Genomic DNA, 12,188 nt, shown 5'->3' on the forward strand with positions numbered 1-12,188 from the left:
TAGGTGATATAATAAAACTTCATGATGAAGAAAAATATAAACTGATACAGCATTGGTGTTCTGTAGAATGTCAAACTGCCATAAAGGGTTACATTGATGGAAAAGTGCAATAAATATTTAAATAACAATCCATGACTTCTTAAGTAATTGTAACAATCTTGATGTTTTACTATGGAACAACTAGATGAAGTGCACAGTGACATTAATAAAGTAGAATCATCGATAAAAGTAGATGTATCTTCTTCATTAATATCAGAATCAACGACTGATATTATAAAGAATGTGCATGATATTCCAGAAAATCAAAAAAAAAAAAAAATAAGTCACAGGAATGTACAGATAATACAATTCAAGATGGTTTAGTAGTAAATAAATGTGATGTAACAGATTTAAATAAAAACAAAAAAAAATTTTTAAAGTAAGGAAAGTAGTGAGACAGAGAGCATAAAGAACGCTGCGATTAATGAAGTAGAACAAAAAATAATAAATAATAAAGGACCCACAAATTGATGATCAATATAAAGAAAAAGAAAAAAAAGATGAGAAATTTCAAGAAGAGCAAGGAGAGAATACAACTGAGATTGGAGATCATTCAAGATATGCAGGTGACACATCTTTAGATAAAGAATATTTTATAAAGGAAAATAAGTAGTTGGGTTACGACTCAGCCTTCTTACTACCACCCAAGTACCAACTTTACGTGACACTCTCGACCCTTCCATCCCGATAATCCCAATCAAAATTCGAATGAACCACCCAACGGAACGAGCATCGATCCCTATAGAATCTCTTTGAGCATTCTTCACTAAGGAATTGTCGTCTTTTACCCCATTACGTTCTTCCATCACAATCTTCGTAATGGTAAATGAAAAAGTAAAAGTTTTTAAAACGCGATGGCGCTATCACTTTCTAAAAGCGTCGTTTTTACATTTCCGATGGCCACGGGCACATCCGACTGCCAGATATACAATGTATTATAAGAGTATCATTACCATACTTTTCATGAAAAGAGCAATTTTTCTTGATAACTATACTCTGTAACATAGATTGAAGTCGCTGATTTGATCCCTCTGATATCGTTGTCTTATGAGAGTCTCGCCTGGTCTTGATTGGTTCTGTTGACTCTTATCGTTGTGAAAAATCGATTCGTTGTGTACCTTTTTTGTATAGAGAATTATTTTGTGGTAGAATATAATGTTGTAATATTTGTGGTCTTTACTTTACTAATTTTGTCACTGAGCCGCTCTTTGGTTCGTTGAGCGATTCATATTCCGCATATATTCCGTACTTGCTTCGCTTGGTACTTTTATAATTTTCGCAGTTACAATAAAAAATTTAATTCTTAACAGATTAAAGATTTAACCTCTTGCTCTATAGTGTACAATAATTTTTTTTTTTTTTTTTTTTGTATAGGTTATGTGATCCATAGTTTGAGTAAGTAGTACATATATATATATATATATATATATATATATATATATATATGTCGGAGATGAAAGGAAAGCCGAAGCCCTTCCTTGGAAATTTTGGGAACATCCTCTAGTACCTTAGCCTAGATTTTATTATAGTTGTAATTGTTTAAGATTTGTAATAAGCGAGATTGGGTTCGAGGTGACAATCGGTCGCTGAACGTAGTCACGGTCACGGGATGGATGTTTTATCTAACGGAGGTCTGGAGTGGTTGTATGTGTTTTCCGAGAAATGTGGTTGTGGCGGCATGCGGCCTCGAGAGCGGGCCGAGCCACGTGTGATGTTGCCTCGGAGGTGCCGATGCAATGGGACATACATTGTATTTAGTAATCAAAACTCCAGGCGGAAACTGCCTAGCAACGGCGTTTGGAACTTTCTCGATGCTTCCAACGAGTGTGCCTAGCAACGGCGTTTGGAACCTTCTCGATGCTTCCAAACGGGTATAGAAAACAAAATGCAATCGTACAGGGAGAAAAATCTCCACGAGGCTGGCATTCTTGCGATTGCCTTGGAGAGTGATACATCGAGCATTTTCGACGATCGCATTTGCGTCTAAGTTAGTTTCGCTTAGTAAGGAGTTATCCCGGTGACCGTGGATTCGTTTGAACTCAAACATTGCTAATAGTATTATTTAATTTAATTATTCGTAGATCGTATTATTCATTAGGCTTAGTGTTTGTTAGACTTATTATTAGTTGTACTTATTATTTGTTAAGCTTAGTGATAGACCTGTATATACGTGTAAATAAAATCTCGGCTTTGTGAAACGATGGCTAGTCCACATGAAGAGTCGTGATCCGACATCAGAAGTGGGATCAGAACCGTTTAAAGTGCTACAAGAGCAAATGGACCTTATGCGCGAGTTAATTCAGACGCTAGCGCACAAACCGGGGGAGCAACGACCGAGTACGGAATCTAAGGATGCAACGTTACCACGTTTTGACCCCGAAGGCGCGGGCGCCGATCCATCCGCGTGGTGCTCTCATGCTGATCTGATTTTGAAAGACCACCCGATGCAAGAGAGTGCGTTACTTTCCGCTCTAAATCGCGCCCTAAGGGGTTCTGCTGCGCATTGGCTTTCACAAATGGTGCGCGGTGGAAAGCTTACCTGGCCAACGTTTAAGGAACAATTTCTTTCGCGTTTTGGTGGCAGAGAGACAGCCGCTTCGGCGTTAATAAGGATATCCAGAGAACGACCGTCGGAGACTGAATCTCCGGGAGCGTACGGTAGTCGCCTCCGCTCCATGCTGCAGATGAAGTTGCAAGATCTAACGATGCCCGAAGTGATCAATGCCCTCGCCCTTTATATGCTGAGTTCACAAGATCGACGTTTTCGGCGACTAACGCTCGCGAATAATATCAGGACGGAGGACCAATTTCATAATGAAATGAGGATTCTCCCTTACAACGATCAGCCGACATTTTCGCCAAGAAATTCACTAACGGAACCTGAAGCTAAACGCAGCAGGCTATCAGTTCCTCGGATTAAGTGCTACCGCTGTGGTGCTCACGGACATAGGAGAACGGAGTGTCGCCTGCAAACACAAACGGGGAAGGAGCAGGATATACGAAACCCGAAGGAAAAACGACCAGCCGCATCGTCGAAGGTGACCTGCTTCAAATGCCACGAGGAGGGACATATCGCGCCTAATTGCCCATCATCGCGGAAAAGAAACTACGATTCCATTGACGAACGCCGGATCGACTCCTGTGTAGTAGAAGCTCCGGCTGGTAGATTAAGCCATCTGGGTGAGTCGTATCCATTTTACTTTGATTCTGGGGCCGAGTGTTCGTTAATCAAAGAGTCCCTAGCCTCGAAATTTTCGGGTAAAAGAATAACCGATGTGGTAGTGATGCGGGGGATCGGGAATACTTGTATTAAGAGTACACTTCAGATTTTGTCCACTGTTCGTATTAACGATCTTACATTGGAGATAGTTTTTCATGTCCTTGCTGACGATTACCTAAAATACGACATCATGATTGGTCGCGAGATTTTGAGCCAGGGATTCGACGTAAATATCGCGCAAGATAGCCTCGTTATTTGTAAAACAAAGGTCGTTAACGCTTGTGGTAAAGTCGCGGAAGATGCGGTCAACATTAACGAGGTTGACACTGATGTGGTCGGTAACTATAAAGATCGATTAATCTCTGTTCTCGAAAAATTTAAAGAATCATTCATTACGGGTTTCCCGCGTACTCGCGTCAGTACGGGCCAGTTGGAAATACGGCTAATCGATCCCAACGTCACCGTGCAGAGAAGCCCTTACAGGCTTAGCGTGGAAGAGCGAAGAATAGTACGCGAGAGGATAGACGAATAAATTAAAGCGCAAATTGTAAAACCTAGTAATTCGCCGTTCGCGAGCCCTATAATACTCGTGAAGAAGAAGGACGGCTCAGACAGATTGTGCGTAGACTTTCGAGCGCTGAATAAAAATACGGTCGCGGATCGGTATCCCTTACCCCTTATTGCTGACCAAATCGCGAGATTGCAGAGTGCGAGATACTTCATTAGCCTGGACATGGCTAGCGGATTTCACCAGATCCCCATTCACCCTAACTCGACGGAATATACTGCGTTCGTTACCCCCGACGGTCAATACGAATACGTGACGATGCCGTTTGGGTTGAAAAATGCACCAGCCGTTTTCCAGAGAGCCATTTTCAAGGCCTTAGGCGACCTCGCTTATTCGTATGTCGTTGTTTATTTGGACGACGTTCTAATAATCGCCGACTCAATAGATCAAGCTCTAGAAAGGTTGCACACTGTACTAAACACTCTCGTAAACGCCGGATTTTCTTTCAATTTCGCTAAATGTTCTTTTCTGAAGACGTCGGTACTTTATTTGGGATATGTAATTCGTAACGGAGAAGTTCGTCCAAACCCGGGAAAAATACAAGCTTTGAATTCTTTACCTGCACCGTCGACCGTCACACAGCTTAGGCAGTTTATAGGTTTGGCCTCTTACTTCCGAAAATTTATTCCTAAATTTTCGCAAGTGATGAAACCCTTGTACGCACTCACTTCTAGTAACAAGCACATAACTTGGACGGACAGGCACGAAAAGATAAGACAACAGATAATTTCCGTTCTGACCGACGCGCCGGTGTTAATGATATTTGATCCCAATCGGCCCATAGATCTACATACCGACGCTAGTTCGGAGGGGTATGGAGCTATTTTAATGCATAGAGTCGAAAAGGAAAACAGAGTCATCGAATATTATAGTAAAAGGACCAGTCCCGCGGAATCTAGGTATCATTCGTACGAACTGGAGACACTAGCAGTAGTAAGCGCCGTTAAGCATTTCCGACACTACTTACATGGACGGAAATTCTTAGTAGTTACGGACTGTAATTCTTTGAAAGCCTCCAGCAACAAAGTAAACTTAAACGACCGGGTTTATAGGTGGTGGGCTTATTTGCAAACATTCGATTTTGACATCATGTATCGAGAGGGTAAACGAATGGCCCACGTAGATTTCTTTTCGCGAAACCCCGTAGACTTGAATCGCCGTATGATAGACAAGGTCGCAGAGAAAGAGATTAATCTGGCCGAGATCTCCGAAGACTGGCTATTAGCGGAACAACGTCGCGATCCGCAAATCTCCGAAATCGTTAATAAATTACAGAACGAAGAGCTCGCGGAAGATATCGCGAATACCTACGAACTGCGATCCGGTACACTTTACCGTAAAGTACAACGAAAGGGCAGAACCCTTTGCTTACCCATTGTTCCGAGAGGTTTTAGATGGTCCGTCATCAACCATGTGCATCAGTCAATTATGCACTTAGGATGGGATAAAACGCTCGAGAAGCTCTATGAGTATTATTGGTTCGAGGGAATGGCGAAGTATGTTCGCAAGTTTGTCGAGAACTGCCATGCTTGTAGAGTTTCGAAGGCTAGTTCAGGTAAAATACAGGCTGAACTGCATCCTATACCTAAGACCGGCATACCGTGGCATACGGTGCATATGGACATAACGGGCAAGCTGAGTGGCAAGAATGACTCGAAAGAGTATGTCGTCGTCTTGATCGATGCCTTTACGAAATTCGTGCACTTATATCACACACGCAAATTGGATTCGCTCAGCGTTATCAAGGCACTTAAGTCCGCCGTGTTTTTGTTCGGTAGTCCCTGTCGGATAATAGCAGATCAGGGTAGATGTTTCACGGGCCGGGAGTTTCAAGAATTCTGTGCAAGCAAACAAATCAAAGTTCATTTGATCGCGACCGGTGCAAGTAGGGCCAATGGGCAAGTAGAGCGTGTTATGAGCACGTTAAAAAATATGTTCACAACGGTAGAAACGACCGGGCGTTCATGGCAAGACGCGATCGGGGAGATGCAATTGGCTTTGAATTGCACCATCAACCGCGTAACCAAATCGAGTCCTTTAGAGTTATTGATTGGTAGAGCAGCAAGACCGTATGACTTATTACTACCTGATAACATCGAGGAAAAAGAAATAGATATCTCCAGTGTAAGACAACAGGCAATAAAAGAGATGGAAACTAGTGCTAGGTATGACAAAGAGAGATTCGATAAAACCAAAGCTAAAGTAGTTAGGTTTAATCCTGGTGATTTGGTACTACGCCAAAATGAAGAAAGGAACCAGACAAAATTGGATCCAAAATTCAGGGGTCCGTTTGTGATATCGGAGGTCCTGGGAGGAGACCGATATACCTTGAAAACACTGGATGGGAAAAGGTCATACAAGTACAGTCATGACAGGTTAAGGAAAATGCCGGATAGTCGCATTCCTGCGGAGTTGGATGTCTGTTGTGATGACGAGAACAGTGACCATGGCGATGTGAGTACCCCGATCCCAGAGGATCGTAGAATTATATGAGCCCAGGTGCGGCCATGGGACGGAGTTCAGTGCGGTCAGGCACTGGGAGTGACGATGTCACGAAGCTGGGAGCCGGTTTAGTACCGACAGCGACGATGTCACGAAGCTGGGAGCCGGTTTAGTACCGACAGCGACGATGTCACGAAGCTGGGAGCCGGTTTAGTACCGACAGCGACGATGTCACGAAGCTGGGAGCCGGTTTAGTACCGACAGCGACGATGTCACGAAGCTGGGAGCCGGTTTAGTACCGACAGCGACAATGCCACGAGGTTGGAGCTGGTTTAGTACCGATAGCGACAATGTCACGAGGTTGGAGCTGGTCTAGTACCGACAGCGACAATGTCACGGATTTGGAGCTGGTCTAGTACCGACAGCGACGATGTCACGAAGCTGGAGCTGGTCTAGTACCGACAGTGACAATGTCACGAGGCTGGAGGCGGTCTAGTGTTGACAGCGATCGTGTTACGAAGCTGGTTATGTAACGAACTTTGAGAGTATGTGCGATTCGAAGGATGAGACCCATTTGGGTGTGAAATCGAGAATGGTCCGTCATGTCATTACGACCCGACTGAAAGCACGCAGAATGCAACTGGCACTTTGAATGCTAATCACAATGACACTAATCTTGTTTCCTTTTGTTTTGTTAACGAAGGTACACCCGAGGACGTGTGATAGTCAGGATGGCCGTGTCGGAGATGAAAGGAAAGCCGAAGCCCTTCCTTGGAAATTTTGGGAACATCCTCTAGTACCTTAGCCTAGATTTTATTATAGTTGTAATTGTTTAAGATTTGTAATAAGCGAGATTGGGTTCGAGGTGACAATCGGTCGCTGAACGTAGCCACGGTCACGGGATGGATGTTTTATCTAACGGAGGTCTGGAGTGGTTGTATGTGTTTTCCGAGAAATGTGGTTGTGGCGGCATGCGGCCTCGAGAGCGGGCCGAGCCACGTGTGATGTTGCCTCGGAGGTGCCGATGCAATGGGACATACATTGTATTTAGTAACCAAAACTCCAGGCAGAAACTGCCTAGCAACGGCGTTTGGAACTTTCTCGATGCTTCCAACGAGTGTGCCTAGCAACGGCGTTTGGAACCTTCTCGATGCTTCCAAACGGGTATAGAAAACAAAATGCAATCGTACAGGGAGAAAAATCTCCACGAGGCTGGCATTTCTTGCGATTGCCTCACTCATTTGCGTCTAAGTTAGTTTCGCTTAGTAAGGAGTTATCCCGGTGACCGTGGATTCGTTTGAACTCAAACATTGCTAATAGTATTATTTAATTTAATTATTCGTAGATCGTATTATTCATTAGGCTTAGTGTTTGTTAGACTTATTATTAGTTGTACTTATTATTTGTTAAGCTTAGTGATAGACCTGTATATACGTGTAAATAAAATCTCGGCTTTGTGAAACGATGGCTAGTCCACATGAAGAGTCGTCGCGCGCCCAAAATTCGAATCCTGATCCGACATATATATATATATATATATATATTTACGTGACAAGCTTTCATTTCAATCTATATTTAAGATTAATATTTTATCAGTTTCTGTTCGTAACAACATCGAAGTAGTCAATAAGTTTGAAGAGTATAATTAAGGAAGTTATGAAGCAAGAGGTTAAAAACAAATTCTGAAAGAGGTCATGTACAACTCAGTAGTACTGCTTTACATTACTTTGCGAATTAATTTTCAAGCATAAAAATAGTTTAACAGCCACTTATAGTTACTTTCTTACCATTACATTCATTAAATTCGTTTGATTTTGTAAACAAAATAACCACGCTGACCAGTCTCTCATTTAAAATAGAATTATTTTGTCATATATCCAACAGTTTACTTTCTCTTCGAAAATATTATTAATAATTTTATCAATTTCGTATACTTCCATCCTTCGTATAAGTGACAATGAATCAGAAGAGTTTCATAGCAATATTGAACAACATACAGTCAACTACAACACCATTAGATACATCCACCATACAGTCAACTACAACACCATTAGATAACAGCAATACAATAGATTATAATTTTCTACGTGTCATTGATTCATCATCATCATTTTCCATTTTTTTAGCATATGTAAAAACGTATCTGACGTAATCTTACCTCGCTCTTTGAGTACAAAAATCCATTCAAATGAAACAAAGGGAAAAGAAATAAGAAAACAAACACTCATATACGAATCTTCATTACATAACTGTATGTACTCCTCGAGGTATAATTACTCAGACACGTTACAGCGTACCTTCTTCGTTCCCTGATGGCTGATGTTGATCGTTGACGTTTATAATGAAAGAATTTCATCAACGGCGCCATTTGGATCCTTGTTGAAAAATTAAAATAGCCGCAACAGCACCATTAAGCTCATCACCCAGAGTAGCTCTTGTTGCTGAGTCGTGGAGGAATTATTATCATCAACGACAAAAACTATACCAGTTCCGGTAACGTTCTTCAGATGATCCAGGCACTCGAACTCGCAACATCGCTCTCCAACACGGAATTTCTTGCACGTCTGTAGTAAAAAGAAATCGATCAATTGTACAGATCAATCGTCACTCGACTGCTCGAGAATTCAGATCATCCAGAGAATAGAATAGAGACGTGGAAAAATGTAGTGCGATCATCGCAGTGGGAGGAAATAGGGACAAAATGAATGAACGAGATGTTAAGGACAACTGACGATGAGTTCTTCTTTTGTCGAGAATTGCATGTTTGTGAATGGTTTATGGGTGGTTAGGTGGAGAGAATTGAAGAGTTTGGAGGTGACTGGAAGAGTGTTTTGGGCAAGGTAGATTGCAGAATGGTTGCGGTAGCATTGTGTTAATTATGGGTTTGTACATGTAATCTTTGTATGTATCACTACATACAACCTAACGTATATCTTTAATAATACATCAGAGTTTTAGTTATTTCATAGCTATGAATTTTATACTCTATAATCTTGACGTTTTATTTCACAGAAGCGTTTGAATATCCATAAAAATTAAATGAACCAATGTATTCATTATCTTATAGAGAAGATATATTATTTTTAATTATGTTCCAATTATTTATCATGATCCTGATTTCCTTATTCTGAAAATTTGAAAGGAAGTTTTGTAGTTTGATACTTTCAGCGACAAAGGGTCAATATTGCTTTAGTATATTTCGTCACATATACATGTATATCTATATATCCACCGAAAATGCGCTTTTGTAGACAAACGCTCGATTCGCGTCATAGCTTTTAAAGCTTGTCGCATCTCAATCCGTTGGAAAAAGTTTTTCCTGTAGCATATTTTATTTTTACGAACCAACAAGGTCTTTGTTTATTTCCTTCTTTTCTTTGCTCCAATTCGCCCATTGTTTTTTCAAGGATAGTATTTCAGAGCCATTAGTCAAGTTCATTGTAACAATAAACGTACGTTTCGGAAACATTTTGTGCTGTGAAACAGAATACACTAAAGTTTGAAGGTCACATCGATTTTCGAAAGTTTATAAATGGAGGTGTATGACAGTATCACCAGCGACAGTATCACTGTCCCCAAGCGCCAAAATACGTTCTGACTACTATTTTATGTATCTCACAGAAGTATGTCTTCATTCATCATCTCCCATGCCATCCACCAACGTGTTCTTAACATGTTATCTCCTAGTAAAATATTGATGTTGAGTCAGATATCCAACTGAATAATCTTTTCGGTGTCTACTATAAGACATTTAAAACCAAGGCTCGTACACACGTGTGCTTATACGTCAGATGTAATACTTAACACGAAACCTGCTTATATTAATATTAAATTTATGCATAGTAGGATGTTCGACCTTTGTAAAAATGAAATTATAATACATACAGTTTCACCGTGGAAAAGTGAATCTTTCTAGCATGTCCACGCAAATGCAGGATAGGGGAGGACTGTGCATGCACCAAACAACTTTACGTTCGTAATTTTTCACACAAATGTACAACTGTAGGGAAAAAATTATCTCTGATTTTTCGGATGTTAGGAATCGACAATATCGCATAACGGAATGCTGTGTTCTACGTATTCTATTTTTGTTACGAAAGTGGTACAAACGAAGTCCACATAAGAATAGTACAACAAAATCGGTTGAGGTTAGGTTATCGTGCAGATATCGCGGCTTTTGCATTGGAAATCACGCAACTGCCAGTCTCGTCGTTCCTTGTAAACGAAAGAAAGGTATTGTAATCGGTCGGAATTAACATAAAACTCGTCGCATGCGACCATATGGCCTGAATGTTGAATAAACGAGAGTAGAGCGCGAGCTATGTGATTCTAACCGTTTAGGCGGAAACTAATGATTGTAACCAGAGCCGAGATATATGCCAATATTACTTTGCTCGACAAAGCGTATAAGATGAGGAGAGAATCGCGATAAGGTAGAACAAGAGACAGATATTCTCTACGTAAAGCAAGTCTGTCAACTAGATTGAAATCCTATAGCTATAACTACAGTGAATCCATATTCTGGCGAATTGTCTTTTCACAAATGAAGCTTCTGAAGAACGGAATTGATACAATAACTACTGTTCATTCATAACTACTGTTGTAAGAATCTATATATTTGTCTATCTATATCTATATATATCGATCTATATATATTTGTCAGAATGTCATTTTATCAAAAAACCCATCCTCTGTAATCATAGTTTAACGAAGCATAATTAATAGAAGAGGTAGAGCGTTAAGTGGAGATGATTTAATCACAGTTAAGTAGATAAATCTCTATATTAGTCTCTTTAATTAAAATGTCCTACGTTTTATTTGCGTCATTTTTTTCCTTCATCCAATTTAAAATGTTTAAATAACAATAGCCTATACAGTATAATTTTATGTAAAAAAAATTGATTATACCATGTTTATTACAGATATTTAACATTTTTGTGTACATACAAAATTTAAATTATACCTCGCTTGAGAACAAAAATTCTATTTATTTTCCTAACATGTACTAATAATTATTGATCAAACTAGAAAAAGCTGGAGGAGATTACTTAGGAAGATTACTTAGCATCTTATATTCCTGGCAAGGCTCGAACGTTTTATCTTCCTTTAGATTTTCCTAAGTTTCCATTTTTCTGACTTGCTATTTTAGTTAGCTTAGTATACGTGCTATACATAGGTATGTATAGTGTCATGATCGCGACAGTCGTGAGTTACCCACGCTTTATCCTCTGTAAACTATTTATAAAAGAAGAACAAATTACATGTTAGAACTTTCATTCAATTTACCAATACAAATAATTTTAAACAAGAAAAAAGACCTAATGCAGTGGTTTCAACTTAAACATATGCAACAGTTATTTACGAATAAATAGTATAAATCTTTTAGCAACATGAAATTCGCGATATTTATTCAAATATTTATATTTACAGTGCGCCATCAGCAAAGAAAACGTGTTTATCGAAACGTGCGCTATCGATTTTATGCTTTTTTATGCTTTTGCCACGCAAACAGGGAAATTGCAACTCAAAATTGAATTCGCACTGCAAAGCGTCGACGTTACGACATCAATTACATACTTCAAAAACACCGAAGGTATCACACGGAATCAGAGAGATTCTATGAGAAGTTAAACGCATAGTCACCCTATTGGGAATAGGATTGCTTTGATTCGAGCTCAAACATAGGGAAAGCTGAAAGAATCTTTTGCGGATCTTCCTTCTTCTCTACGTTGGATTTTATACAAAACGACTTTAACCTTTTCAAGGAAATACGGAAATAAGGATTTTAGATAGAGAGATTTATCTGGAAGGAAATGGATAGAAAACGTAGAACCAGTTCTTGTTGGTTGAAAGATTTTTTCTCTTCGCAGAGATTCAAGCTTTAAAGAACGATCAAATATGTGCGCAGCTGACTTACGC

At 40.0% G+C, this 12,188-nt stretch overlaps 2 protein-coding genes across 6 annotated transcripts in view; one reads left to right on the top strand and one right to left on the bottom strand.

The window, feature by feature from the left end:
- The window catches only part of LOC117161820 (omega-amidase NIT2-A-like), a 33,923-nt gene that overhangs the window by 12,089 nt on the left and 9,646 nt on the right, over positions 1 to 12,188 (bottom strand). For all 5 annotated transcript variants that reach the window (XM_076626184.1, XM_076626182.1, XM_076626181.1 and 2 more), the window contains one exon: positions 8,567 to 8,833. The gene's annotated coding sequence lies outside the window, so the exon portion shown is untranslated. The remainder of the gene's footprint in view (positions 1 to 8,566; positions 8,834 to 12,188) is intronic.
- On the top strand, positions 901 to 7,496 carry LOC143303959 (uncharacterized). Its single transcript, XM_076626179.1, has 2 exons — positions 901 to 3,219; positions 6,973 to 7,496. The coding sequence occupies exons 1-2, from the start codon at positions 2,253 to 2,255 to the stop codon at positions 6,990 to 6,992; spliced, it is 987 nt and encodes a 328-aa protein (XP_076482294.1). The 5' UTR covers positions 901 to 2,252; the 3' UTR covers positions 6,993 to 7,496.

Source organism: Bombus vancouverensis, chromosome 17 (genome assembly GCF_051014615.1).
Source record: "Bombus vancouverensis nearcticus chromosome 17, iyBomVanc1_principal, whole genome shotgun sequence".
In the NCBI taxonomy this organism is placed as follows: Eukaryota; Metazoa; Arthropoda; class Insecta; order Hymenoptera; family Apidae; genus Bombus; species Bombus vancouverensis.